Source organism: Macrosteles quadrilineatus, unplaced genomic scaffold (genome assembly GCF_028750875.1).
Source record: "Macrosteles quadrilineatus isolate MER2022 unplaced genomic scaffold, UCM_ALF_1.0 Scaffold_4__1_contigs__length_99947679, whole genome shotgun sequence".
Taxonomy (NCBI): Eukaryota; Metazoa; Arthropoda; class Insecta; order Hemiptera; family Cicadellidae; genus Macrosteles; species Macrosteles quadrilineatus.
Window position 1 is genome coordinate 2,473,093 of NW_026542597.1, and position 14,783 is coordinate 2,487,875.

The 14,783-nt window shown below is 36.9% G+C and overlaps 1 protein-coding gene across 2 annotated transcripts; it reads right to left on the minus strand.

The window, feature by feature from the left end:
* Positions 1–73: 73 nt before the first annotated feature.
* LOC128991414 (actin-like) lies at positions 74–12,611 on the minus strand. Of its 2 annotated transcripts, none has more exons than XM_054414265.1 (7): positions 12,543–12,611; positions 11,220–11,428; positions 7,332–7,507; positions 6,641–6,779; positions 3,737–3,969; positions 2,230–2,518; positions 74–672 (listed from the first exon to the last, which is right to left on the minus strand). In XM_054414265.1, exons 2-7 carry the CDS (start codon positions 11,404–11,406, stop codon positions 572–574), a joined length of 1,125 nt encoding a protein of 374 aa, XP_054270240.1. In that variant the 5' UTR covers positions 11,407–11,428; positions 12,543–12,611; the 3' UTR covers positions 74–571. The 2 variants fall into 2 exon arrangements, with proteins under 2 accessions (XP_054270240.1, XP_054270239.1); XM_054414264.1 differs by lacking the exon at positions 12,543–12,611 and adding an exon at positions 12,164–12,181.
* Positions 12,612–14,783: the final 2,172 nt, after the last annotated feature.

Consider the following 14,783-nt stretch of genomic DNA (forward strand, 5'->3'; position numbering starts at 1 on the left):
CTAATGTTCGACTCAATAAAAAAGTATTTTCATTTCATATATTTTAAAATCCAAAACATATTTTGGGCCAAAACCTTTTTTATTTTATTTGGGAGCAAATTTTACAGTATCTGGTTTTCCCTTTTTGTACTGTAATACAATGTTTAACAAACATGATTATTAAATAAATTGTTTTATTCGGTCAAAATTGTCTAATAGTATGTAAAATAAAAAGATAATTTATCAAAAAGCGCTTAACATAGGTACACTGAATGGTAACAGAACTAAAAATTGACTACTGATAACTTACATAACAAAAATAAATCTTCTTAAGAGTGTGTTTAAAACATGTCATGATCCACTTTTTGGTCTTCATAGATGATCAAACCAGGAAGCTTGCACTAAAGTTCCACTCGATACAACACAAAGTTTTCTTTAAAATAAATTAGATTTCTTGTACAAAATAAATATCACATTCTAAGACCTAACTAATTTGGTAATGCGAGTACTGAGTCCAACATAATACATAGTGTGTTTGACAAAACTGTTCATCAGCAATTTTATTGCAACTTAACACTTTCCTTCGCTGTATTTATAGACACATCATATTGGCAATTCTGGATCCACACTCGTAGTATTCTTGTTTTGATATCCTAATCTGCTTGAACAAATCTTGAGAAGCAAAGTTGGACCCTGTAAAACAAAATTTTAGAGGAACGCACATTAATTTATATCTATGAATTTTGTCATAACATATAGATTTTTAATATTGATCCACTACTTATAAAAACAAAATTGTTGAGCATAGTCTACATGATAACTGAGTTTTTTTTCCTAATAAGGCGATTCCAATGCAAAATATTAATTAATTTAGGTGAGCGGAGCGATCGAAGCTCTTATAGGTCTGCGACGTAAGAAGAGGTGAAGGAAGTAGTAAGGTGAGCAGTGTGGAGTTTAGAAACTGGAAACCGTTTGTAGCAGTTAGATTAATGTATCTGCAATGCTGAAATGCTATGAGAAGGGATGAAAGCATGCCCACGACTTAGAAAATGGTGAAAGAAGTAGTAAAGGCTAGCAGTGCAGAGTGTGGGCAATGTTTGTGGCAATTAGATTAACGTATCTAAAATACTAAAATGCTATGGAAAGTGATGAAAACAGGTCCACAATGTAGGAAGTGGCTTAGGAAGTAGTAAAGTATGAACATATTGAGAACCGTCTGTGGCAGTTAGATTAATGTATCTTCAAACCTAAAATGCTATGAGAAGGGAAGGAAACAGGCCCCACGACGTAGGAAGTGGTGAAGGAAGTAGTAAAGGCTGGCAGTGCAGAGTGAGGGAACCGTTTGGGCAGTTAGATAAATGTATATAATACTTAAATGCTATGAGAAGGGAAGGAAACAGGTCTATGACGTAGGAAATGGTGAAGGAATTAGTAAGGCTTGCAGTGCAGACTGTGGGAACTGTCTTTGGCAATTACATTAATGTATCTGCAATCCTAAAATGCTATGGGAAGAGACTGTAGACTGTAGGTTAAAATGATTATGAAGCACGAATCGTTACATATTTCAATACGTATTCAATCGTTTACAATAGAAATTTACAACTGAGTTGACAACAGCTGAGTTTTACTCCATAGAGGCTAAAAACAAATTTTATTCCCTAAAGAGTAAAAATGCTACTTTAGACCCGCAACGACATCAATGACGACTGTTTTTACTGCAGTATGACAAAAACAATATAATATGAACCCTTGATGACTCCGCTCAATTTTGTGGATGCATCTGCGAAAGCTACCTAGTATAATTTATGCAGAATGGCTGAGAAGTAAAGAAATACACTGTGACACAAACAAAATTGACTTGATTAAGTTTGGAACTTTTCCTAAATGTTCTACTCCAACTACAAGGGTTTAGAACACTTCCCCTAAAGAGTTTGGAAATCTCAGTCATAAAAAATAACTTTCTTCAAATTTAGTGTCAACTTCTGGTGGGGAAAACGGCAACGATATTTTAGAGAGGTCAGAACTGGTATTACATTTCCAGAACAGTGTTTTTGTAACCAAATTTGGTCAAAATAGAAGTCAAGAGTTCTTCTTTCTCCAATACAGCATATAAATACATTAATTTAAAATACAACCAACTTATAAGGCAGATTGGCAAGCCAATTATGACAATTTTATGGGAGTGCAAACAGCTACTACCAAAACTACGGAATTGTCAATATCACCATTAGTCTGAATAAAACTACTGACCTCCAATCCATACTGAGTATTTCCTCTCAGGGGGCGCACTAATTTTGACCTCCGTAGTAGAAGGAGCAAGAATAGTGATTTCTCTCTGCAATCTTTCAGCGATCCCAGGGTACATAGTATTGCCTCCAGACAGGACAATGTTGGCGTAAAGGTCTTTATGGATGTCACTGTCGCACATATTGATGGAGTTGTGGACCATCTCATGGATACCGTCACCAGAGACACCAATGAGTGAGGGCTGGAACATGGCTTCTGGCACAAGAAAGCGCTCTTTTCCAATTTTGACAACCTAGAAGATTATTTTTCAATTCAGCAGGTTTTTATAATACTTCATCAACAATATAATCTAAGGAATATTAAATAAACACTAACAAGACTACAAGATCACGCCACTCGTCATACACTCATCTCCATTCATACATGTCTCAAAATACCTTCTTTGTATGATCACCATTTCCTTGAAAAGTATTAACGTATTAATACATAGTTCTCAAATTTTCCTTTTATTGTTACTAAATAATGGATTAGTAAGACAAGTTTTTTTGTATAGTCCCAAACAGAGTATTAAGGAAGATTTTAAAAATAGGCTAGGGCCTACATCTAACAATCTAACACCAATGCTGCAATAATTTTATATCAGTCACATGGTTAGCTACCTATGTAGCAAGCTAAGTTTAAAAATATATCAGTTCTGATAAGGGGGATTTTCAAAATAGCAGGGTTCGGAATAGAGAGCTTTACAGTATTATTAACTAGCATTTATTGGTTATGAAGGTAAAAATCTAAAAGGCAAAGCCCTCAATGACAGACTGACTCAGTCATCACTAATTCTCTTACTTCCCATTTACCTAGGAGGCTGAAATTTGGTACACTGATTCTTTAGGCATTAAATAGGAAAACTAAGCTGTTTTTATTCTGATCTGACTCTCGGGCTCCGCCCCAGTGGCTCTGGAGTTTCCCATGTTAACCTTATGAGTACTCAATTATCAGTTATCAGTTATCAGTTATTGAAGATGGGGACGCCACTATGTGCGTATTTTAACCCAAATATGAGTGAAGGATGAGTGTAGGATGAGTTAAATGGAATTAATGAATCTTAACAGCTGTTTCAATTAAACATGTTGGTTCTGTTCTATGATGTTCAATAGCATTAAAGTTACAAAGATTACCAACAGGGTGCAGCACTATTATTTCTTTTACATTTATGACAACAGATAATTTGCAACCAAAAGGTGAGTGAGCGTAGCGAACGAACTTCAACCTGGAGGCGAGTTACCGTAGCGAACGAGCTAACCTGAAGGCAAGTGAGCGCAGCGAACGAGCTCCAACCTAAAAGTGAGCGAGCGTAGCGAACGAACTTCAACCAGGACGTGATTGAGCCATGCAAACGAGCTCATCTTGAAAATTAAGAAGTTAAACGGGGCAAAGCCCGCGGGTACAGCTAGTTGAGTTATAATTATAGTTTTAAGAATCTCAGGAGGCTACAATGAACCTCTATGCATCTCACCTGACCATCAGGAAATTCATATTTTTTATGCAATGAGTTGTGGTTGGCTGTAGTAATTTCTTGCTCAAAGTCCAATGCGATAAAGCACAACTCTTCCTTAACTTCACGAATCACTTCTCTCTCCGCCACAGAAGAGAATTTGTAGCCGTTCTCGGCCAAGGCTCTCATCAAACAGTCTGTCAGGTCTCGACCAGCAAGTTCAAGATGGCCAACAGCATTAGTTAGAACAGACCCTTAAAAATTAAATAAATAAGAGAATAAAAAATATAATTTCATGTTAAAACAATCCGGTAAGATTATTTTACCTAAATCCATTAAGTATGAAACATTTGCGAATTTGGTTGCAACGGGAGCTCGGTGGGGACCTTAATTTCAGGCCCACTTTTATAAACGGGCAGACTGGGCATATGCCCAGGGGCGCCGGTGGTTGGGGGGCGCCCTGAACCACCGCCCGGACTAGGAAAAATAGGGTTTTATCAGCCGGGATTTCAAAAATAAAATGGGTGATTTCAACTTCTAGTTAAGTGGTTTTCCCTTATTGCAAAAGTAAATAAATACAACAAAATTGAAAATACTCGACCTTCAGGTTATACCTTGTGTAGTCAGGGAAAGGCAGGCAGCAGTGTGAACCGGGCGCACTCACTATACTATCAGAGGCAGGGAGGCCTGCATGGTAGAAGGAAAATACATAGGTGTGCTATTCCCATCATATGCTGACCTCACTCAGATTGCAAACACCATTTTACCATTCAGAAAAATTGTAAAACAATAACAATCAAATCAAAACAAATATATACTTATATGGCAATACATCAGCTGATTTTTTGTTTGCAATTTGGGTAACGTCAGCAAATTACGGGAATATCATGTAGGCCAGCTGTAGTCTACAGGCCTACGGTTGACGTGCCCCTCCTCTCCCTCCCAGTCCCACCTACATCCCCACAAGTCACAACTACCAACTACCGCCCGGTGCCAGTCCAGTACAGTAGTACTCCTCCCTCAGTAGTCAGTAGGTTATTGTGTTCGTGTTGTGCCTGCTGCACAGCGTCAAATCAGTTTAATCAGTCACAACACAACCTAAACTGTGACAGTCACTAGTCAGTGTTGACACTCACACTGCAGTTAGTGAACCAGTAATAAATAAATAGAGAAGTGTTGATACAAGTAGGCCTATAAACAGTGAAAAATGCATAAAATACCTAGTACAGCCGAGAGACGCAAGCGGTTGGTTTAAAGAAAGTGAAATATATTAACCAGTATTTCCATTGATACGGAATTGAAAACTCCCTCCCGAAACAAAACTGGTAAAAAAACACGCAAATGTATAAATATTTATATTCATAGGCCTGTAGTAGAATCATGGAAAAAACATACTCCTTGGTGGAAAAAACATACTCGTTCAATACGTGTGTAATACAATGAACTGCTCACTGTACTATACTGAACAGTAATCACATCACTACGTAGTGCGCTATTGGCGCAGGACAAGAGGCATTCGCATAGCAACCACTGTCAAGTTCATTGCACTCACCCCAACCCCCAACCCACCTGCAGTGAATTTCGGCGAACTGATGAGTCAACCCCCCTTCCCTCTTCCCCTCCCTACACTGCTGTGGTCAAAACCTTTATAGTTATATATATATATATATATATAAGGGAGGGCGCTGCTTTTGGGTTTGCCCAGGGCGCCACTGACCCTTAACGCGGCCCTGCTTAATTTACATGATTTACATTTTAAAATGTTGATTTATCATAAATCAACCATCTTATTTTGACCAATAAAATTAAACTTATACCTCACAGTATGTTTAAAATTGTATTTTTGCCAAAAGTCAAATTTACATAATTTTTTTAGGGTCTGTTTGAAATTTGTACTTTGATAACAGACAGATTTAAACAATGAGCGCGTTCTGAGAACATGTACCGGTGCACTGGTGCCTCACCGGGTGCAAAATATGTGTCGTTCTGGGAGACCGGTGAGTTAACCTAGCAGACAGCTATTTCCTCTTTTTCCTCCACCGGTGCAAGATTTATGCACCCGGGAAAATGTACGGTGCATAATACACCGGCAGCCTCTGATTGGTCAGCTTCTTGGACAACGACTCGAACGACAACAGATGCAGCTACGGCAAGATGGCGGGTCCATCGAATCGAATAATGTTCATCAGTTTCATAGGTTATGTTACATTTACGTAATTAGTGAACAATTTATTATATGAGGGTGTTGTATTACATATTAAGTGAAAAAGTTTCAAATAATTTTTTCTGTGAGAACAAGTTTGATTGGTTTAAATATTATAAAGTAAATAATAGGTGAATGTGTAAATTATAATCCGATGTGTACCTTAAACCGGTGAATAACCGTTCTGGGATACCAAGACTCTTGACCCGGGGCGGTACCGGTGAATAAGTCACCGGTTAATCTGCACCGGTGCACCGGTACATGTTCCCAGAGTGCCCCCAATAATTGTAAGCTCTCACATTAGTTTTACACTAATCAGCTGTAGAGATGTTATAATGTCCATGATTATACTCCGCGCGCGATAACTTTTCACTTGGGACTTGCACAGCTTGGCAACGCTGCAGGGCTCGCTACCCCATCCTATACCTGTCACATGTCGAGCCAAAGCGACAAGAAGCGGGCGCTCGCCTCGGCAGTGCGACGTTGCCGATACAAAATTCACACGGAACAGCAAAAATCCCAAGTGAAAAGTTATCGCGCGCGGACTATAAAGTCATCACCAAGTCACACCTTCCTGCTTGACTACTGTGATTTTTAGTGGTCTTGATGATCCATTGGCGCTTAATGATATTTTCTACCGATTTTTAAAAGCATATAAACAAATTATTAAGTCACACTTCAATCAAATTAAATCAATTACAAAGTATCACAATTTAAAATACCTTCATAGATGGGGACTGTGTGTGAGATGCCGTCACCAGAGTCCAACACAATACCAGTCCTCCTTCCTGAGGCGTACAGGGAGAGAACAGCCTGAATAGCAATGTACATGGATGGTGTGTTGAAGGTCTCAAACATGATCTACAACATTGAAATTAAGGATTTAAGGAATAACTGCTAAAGAGGCTGACCCAGAATGTACCATTTTCAGGCAATGGACATAGGTAGCAAAAGTGACTGTTTTTGCACCAAGGCCCAACTCCATTACCAATTCCAGTTTTAATACGATAAAACTTGTTTTGCACATGTGTTGAAAAACGTTGAATGAATATAGGTTCTCTATTGCCAAACCTATACCAGGCTTTCAGTTTGTACAATTGCTTTCTCCGTTTTTAAGCCATCATCACAAATAACATAAAAAAATATCTGGCAAAGTAAAAATACCACTCTATATTCTACCTGAAATATGAGAGAAAGCGATAGTTATCCATTCATCTACATGTCTCGGATCCCAGTGAAACTTAAATGTATCATAGAAAGTGTGTAAGTACGAGGAGTTTACAATGCTATGAGTTATGCAGAGGGCAGACACAATCTGAAAGCCTGGCTATTTGCAGGAGCCTAACGCATTGTCTAAGAGTTTAGACAAAGTCAAAAAAGAGGATGAGATACTAATCAAAGCAATGTCTGTACCTCAGTCATTATCTGCCTGTTGTTATTGTTGAGGTTGTAAGAAGCATCAGTTAACAGTACAGGGTGGTCTTCCGGTGTGACACCCAACTCATCAAATGCATGATACCATACTGTCTGCATCTCATCCCAGTTGGTGATTGTACCTCGCTTTACAGGGTGTTCCAAGGTTATGAGACCTGTCAGCATATGAGACCTGGTAATACTCAACGTTAAAACAAAACTCATTATAGATTAATTCATACTGAATTAGCCACGTCAAAAACATTATCTTTGGTCATTACACATCACTAATATTGATATTCCATCACTGATAATGGAATGGACAGTGTTATAGCTGTTTACTTGCACTTGAGTGGAAGAACTGAAAAGGAGTGCTTTTCATAGGCACCTTCAATCTGCTGGATGGGAGGCCACTGTTTGGTCTTTATTTTTAGGACAGAGCATTGCAGGGGCGGCTAAAGGAATAATTTTTAGGGTAGGTCTAACAAGGATCAAGAAGCAGTTTGGTCAGGGGACGAGAGGTTTGAGGAGCTTCCCCGCTAAAAGGGAGGAATATTAAAATTTAATTGCAAAATAATGAGTTTTAATGCTTTCCCTTTATTTACCTATAAATTCCATTGCTTTAGTTATCTATAATTTTAATATATCTACCAAAATTTTTGGTAGGCCCGGGCCTACCTGGCTTACCCTCTGGAGCATTGTAGAGAGCGGTGGGCTCAATTAATTTTAGATTTTTTGGGGCGCAAGGAATAGATAGAGAAGGTAGTTTAAGAGGGGCACAAATATTCTATTTCAAGCTCAAAGGGCATCGCTTACAATGTCCGCGAGAGTAAAGAAGTACCTTGAGCCAGAGCGATACGCAGCTATGTTTGGAGAGTATCGGGCACTATTTTGCAGGCGCTAAGCATCTGGGCGCCTCACCTCGATGTCTGTCTGTTAACAACTCTTGTAAACATAATTACTCATATCTTTGTTTTTTAAGTGGATTATCATCATTTGGTCACGTAATTTGATTCAGTGTAGTGTCGTGTGTTAACGTAGTGAGTTCTGTTTTGTTTTGGACGGTCCTTGTAGCTATGGATTTAAGAAAACGTGGTGCTACTATACAAAGTGGACTCCACTACGTATAGTAGCACCACGTTTTCTTAAATCCATAGCTCTCTCCACTGTGGAGAGAGGGATTTAATTAGACGGGTGACCGAGTGTTGTGACAACGAATGTAAAGACAAAAAGTTATTAGTGCCGATAGAAAAGGCAACAGAACGTGCCGCAAACTATTGTAAAGTGTCAGAAAAAACTATTAAACGAATTAGAAAAGCCGGCAAACAAACTCCGGATGAAAAACTCTGTACACCCAGGAAAAAACGCAAGAAGGCTGACCACCATAAAGTACAAATATATACGTGATTTTTACACGAACAAAAAAATTGTCCCTTCATGTAAAAAACTATTACCTGTTTTGAGAGAAAGGGTTAATTTTAAATGGAGCGAATGGGCACCTCGGCGTCTCTTAAAATATATGGGGTTCAAGTGGAAGAAATGTAGTTCCAAAAGAAAATGTTTGATTGAAAGGCCTGGCATTGTTAATTGGAGGTTTAAGTATTTGCGAGAGATAAGAAAGCTAAGGGAACAAAAAAGGAAAATTTTCTATCTGGACAAAACTTGGATGGACAGTAATTTAACGTTCCAGAAATGTTGGCAAAGTGTAGACGTTGATGGTGTGTTACCTGATATGAAAGCGTCAAACCGCGCGATTGTCGTAGACATCGGGTCAAACGAAGGGTTTTAGCAGGGGGGTTGGCTTATTTATAAGGCAAACAGTGCCAAAGGAGACTATCATGGCCAAATGAATTTTTCCAACTGTGAAAATTGGATTAGGGAACGTGTATAGCAAATTTAACGCCAAATTCAGTCATAGTCATTGACAACGCTCCGTACCATGGAGAACAGGAGAAGACAAAGTCCCTAATATGTCTTCAACAAAGAAAGTAATAGTTGAGTGGTTGTCAAAACACGACAAAGACTATGAAGAAAAAACAACAAAGCGGAACTTTTTGAAGCCATTAAAAGACTTAAACCACCACAAAAAGTTTACAAAATTGATAACTTGGTACAACAACAAGGCCACACCATTTTAAGACCTTACATGTGTGACTTGAATGCCATAGAATTTGTCTGGGCAAAAGTTAAACAACATGTTCGATCCAGAAACACAACAGGTAAATTTACCACAACTCACTTTAGATATATTTTAACATTTAGTTTAAAAAATGTTAGTACTACTACTTATGCCTCTTTAATTAATTACTTATTTTATTCAATATTGAAAGAACTAAATACGCATAAAACTTAATGTTTTTAAACAATGTGTATACAATATTTAAATATACTTTAAAATTTGTGTTAAACTCTTGAAAAAGATCACTGTAAAAATTTAATGGTTTTATATTCAAAATATAGCCTAACTTTTTGACACAATTTTTTTTAACAAATCATAAACATTTATACAACTGTCAATCTTTCATTGATTTTTTTTAATAGCCACATATTCAGCATGATATAGTTTGACATGACATATCCAAAGGAAGTATTTTTATCAGGTAGCATGTCCCTGGGCGCATAGACTGACATGGCAAAAGAGGCGCTTAACTCTGTTACCCCTGCGCTGTGGAAAAAATATTCCAAACATGAAGAACATACAGAAAATGAGTACTGGACGACGGATGGCATAGTGGAAAACACGGTCGATGAAATTGTCATCATTGTGGTTTATTTGGGAGGCGGAGATGATTCATCGACTGAGGATTCCGGCTCTGAACCCCATGATACAGACGATAAGATTTGGAGTTAGCCCAACCTTTGCCAGTGAACATCGATAAAACTCTTACAATAGGCTATCAGCATTTGTAAATAAAAAACTATATTGGCAATTATTGTTTTCTTGATTTTTTGCTTTAAATAATAAGTTGTTTATTGATGAATGCTATTGAAACTGCTGTACTCTTGTACTTATATTTTTGTACCGGTAATACGCATTCACCGTAAGTATATTCATGGATCAACTAATTATTTGGGATTAATGGTTTCAAACTCGGATTTAAAAAGGATTTTATTGTATTGTATTTTAATGGTATGGTTACATTTAACTAAACAAAAATCATAAAGTAGAAAGGTTATTCATTTGCCTTAGTAACACTATAAAATGGGTTTCCTTCAATTGTATGACTATACAAAACAATATTATGACATAGATTTATAAAAATCATACAGATATTACATACAAAGATTAAGCCTAACAACTAGCAGAGCAGAGTGAAGACGGCTCTAATTGTCGCGCAAAACGTTCAAGCGTAACTAACGCCTTCAAACTACGAATAGGCCGGAGCTCAGGGGACTTCTTTTCTCTCGCGGACATTAAATCGCGGGCCTTTAGCATTAAACACATTATTAGCAATATTTATGGATCTCGCTCCACTACACCACTGGTTTGCAAGAAAACCCATGAATGAAATATAATACCATCTTATTATTGTAGGCTATCTTTAACTTAAAAACAACTGCTACCAAAATAAATTTCATGCTGGTGTTGTAGCCTCTTCCGGATCACCTATAAATATATTATAAGAATGAACATTGTATCAATTGAGGATCATCTTGACTCAAATTTAGTAGGTAACTAAAATCAACTCTACTTCAGTTTTAAACCATCAGGAATTTTAGCCAAAAATGTTTCATTGTGAATGTATCTAATATTTGGTACAATTAGAGGCATTTAGAGTAGGCCTAGGTAAATGTCAAGCCATGAACTTGTAGGCTCGGTCTGTTTTTAAAACAATTTTAGACGTAGGCCTACACGAATGTGTTGCATGTTTCACTACAGTCACTCACCTCTGGTACGTTGTGCCCTGTAGCCTACGAAGCAGTCTGACTCACTCATGCCAGCCAATAGCCCCATGCGATTCGGGCGACCCACTACAGACGGGAATACCACCCGAGGGGTTTTGTCACTAGCAAACCCAGCTTTGCACAGACCAGAACCATTGTCAATAACAATTGTGGAACTATTATCAGTCATACTAACATTGTTGATAAACCACCTAGAAAAACAGAAGAGGTTGATAACATGTTGTAGGTTCAGGATTTGTATGAAAGTAATATTGTAGGCTACTTAAATTTATCAAATATAAATACATTGCAGTAGGCCTAAATAAATAGTAGGCCTACCGGTACCATAAAAGTTTTTTTTAGGAAAGAACAAAGTTTTAAAGTCTTTGAAAAGTAACCATCGCCTTAGCTCTCCTTAGAGTCCTAGCTGCAGACTTCCTTTGCATTTCTTTTCTAAAGCATTGTGATTTCACTCAATAAATATGTACATCTAATAAATAAAAACACATCTTATAAAGAAACCCATTAGAATAGCGTACTTTCAATTAGGTAAAGAGACTAAACAACATGATATGATTTACATTGAACATGATGTAACTATTGGGTTGAACCCACAGTAGTCCAGTAGAGGTATTACAAAATTGTAAATTTATTTATTTTTCTCTGCCTTGCATGGCTTGCAGCATGTAGTTTTCATTTTTTATTATTTTTAGTTGCATGCATTGCTTTGCATGTTTTATATTGATTGAGATCCTGCATGTGTTTTTTTTTTCAGCTTTTAATTTAATTTTGTTAAGTTATTCAAGAATGCTAGAAGAAGCTTGGCATGTTATTTATTATTTATTGTATTGTTGACGTAGCCTATTGTCTTGTATGAACTGAATGGCCAAATAAATCATTTGAATCATTTGAAACTGTAAAAGAAATAATATTTTTAATGACCTTACTATTCATCAGGATTGTAAATGTGAGATAAATAATAAAGTTAATATCACTTTATTATTAGTAGATGATCTACCGAGTAGGTAAAGTTTAAATAGTCCTTTCGTCTACAAAGTAAGTAGTATCATAGTAGTATGTGACGTATAAGTCATAAGTTAACCCATAATTATTTATTACGAAAGATAGGCCTACTGGTGGCAAACACACAAGTCTAGAATTTATCAGCTAAATAAATCAGGTTATGTCTCCCCCAAGTTTTACTTGCCGTACTAAATGTTGCAGTTAACATGCTATAGAATAAAAGAATATTTATAAACTATTATATTTTTAAATCATTACGGTACTTATAAACCTAATTGAAATGGAACAAATATATACCCTTACCTAGTTTCAAACCGCTTAACTCGATATCATGGACATGTCAAAACAGAACGGAACAACAACAAAACCATGCTTCTTCTTCTTCTTCTTTTTCTTCTTCTTCTTCTTATCTAAATAAAACAAATCACAGATCCCACATGTTGTAATGAAATTCCAATTGTAAATTTATCCCGCAATTTACCATGAAATGCTCCACTTGAATTTACCAAAAAAAATAAAGTCCGGGAAATGTGAGTCTCGTTTAGATTACCAGTCTAAAAAAATCTAAATTATTACAACCAACTGTATTTGTTCTTTTTTCCAAATCTAACAAAATTGGGTATAACACAAACATAACTAAAACTTTTTAAATCTTTACAGTTGTCCTCTCTCTTAGTACATGCAACTCATCGTAAGAGATAAACGTTATTGTATTGTTGGGTACGCAACACTACCCTTAAAAACCACTGGGGATAACTTGATAAGGAAATCAAATATTGCTGGGGTAAAGTGCAAAGTTTAGCCTATACAATCGTTGCGTGTTAAATATTATCATTCCAAATATAGGTGCATCCTTTGCCCATCTACAGTATTTAAACCAACAGCAATAATTTTATTATTATTCAAATAAACAAACAATAGTTGAATGAGCCGCTAGAGTGTGCCACTGTCAACATTCTATTTCCTCTCTCTCTTATAATTTTCCGTTCTGTGACATAAAAGAAAGATGAAACATGGGATTTCAAGGTTATCAGGGCCGGATTTCCCAATAGGCCCGGTAGGCCCGGGCCTATGGGCGCAAGCTCCCAGAGGGCGCACGGCCGAGAAGAAACATATTTTTTAATATCTAAAAAAAAATTATAGCCATAGCTTAACATATTTTGCGAGTTGATAAAAAAGAACTCTTGCCAATGAAGCATTATAATCTTGAAATTCATTGGAAGAAATAACTGTTAGAAAATTTAAACTATTTTCAACATTACACATCAATTTCGTTACAACATTGGTAACGAACATTGGTTATATGGGAGTAGGCTGTAGGGATGTTGTCGAGCGCCCGAGCGGTACGCATCGTATTGCCACTGCACTCTTTGCACTGCCGCTATGCTGGCTGGGAGCTACTGATCGGAGTGATTAGGGGCGCATGCGTGTTAGATACCATTACCACCCTCACCTCACAAGAACAAAATTTACTAACTAATCTTTTGATCAGTTTACCTACAGGGTCAAGTTAAAATATTAACTTTTGTTGAATATTATATGTTGGGGTTTTGTTGAATATTATAAATACGATAGGTTCCTTTATCTTTAAAATTCAATAACGAAAAAATATTTGTCTGAGTTTGCAACAGGTTTTAGAAAAATTAAATCGCCTCCAAAGCACCAATAATGGTGTCATTTTCTCCTCAGCTCAGACCTGAGGATAATTATGGTCGGCGGGATTATTGCTTTGTTTTGCTTTGCAAATATAATCTGGATGCAGTACTACCATAGACCATAAACTCAAGTCGACGTTTTATCACATTGTTAATTATAAATATTGTTTTTCATGTCTAGTTCATATATGTTGGTGACACTGGAAGTTACTTTTGACGTAATTTTGTTTCTATTATTTTAGGGATAGTTCTATGTTGTGTGTTTAGATTTATTGTAATATAACCAGGGACGACCTGTTGTTTGTGATTACACCGTTTTATTTTGGACAAACTAGGTTTAAATAACCTAAATAAAAAGAATTGTTTTCAGCTAATCCTTAAGGATGACAAATCTACTGAAGGAATATGTTTAATCTTTGGTATCACGCACTGTTATGGAGTTCATGTTTTGGGGCCTGAAATCGGAATCAATGGATATGTTTTTTTGCAGGAATGCTCTGAGGGTTGGATTGTTTTGTTTCAGTCCCACAAGCGTGAGCATTTGCCAAAAGCATACAATTGACTAAAGTGTTTAAGAGGGCATTTTGTTAAGGCTAACCAAGACAATTCTTCAAAAAACCTTGCAATGATAAAATTTCGACGAGGAGTGGTGTTCAAGCAATTAACATAGGCCTATAGTCATGATATAGTTTTTAATAAAGGTTTGTAGGAAAGAAACTGTGACCAGACTAGGGGGCGAAAAAATTACTTGGGCCTAGGGGCGCCAAAATGCTAAATCCGGCCCTGAAGGTTATAATTTGTCCTTTCAATTTGGCTTTGTTTAAAATGATTGGCGAAGTAGAAGTATGCCTACAATATAGTAACTGACGTCGCAGTAAACGTGCTTTGT

Excerpts from the sequence above, each read along its gene's own strand:
- LOC128991414 (XM_054414265.1), bottom strand. The coding sequence starts at position 11,406 with ATGACTGATAATAGTTCCACAATTGTTATTGACAATGGTTCTGGTCTG. Across the intron at positions 7,508-11,219 it reads CAGGGCACAACGTACCAGAG|GTCTCATAACCTTGGAACAC; the intron begins GTGAGTGACTGT and ends ATATGCTGACAG. Across the intron at positions 2,519-3,736 it reads ATGAATTTCCTGATGGTCAG|GTTGTCAAAATTGGAAAAGA; the intron begins GTGAGATGCATA and ends ATAATCTTCTAG.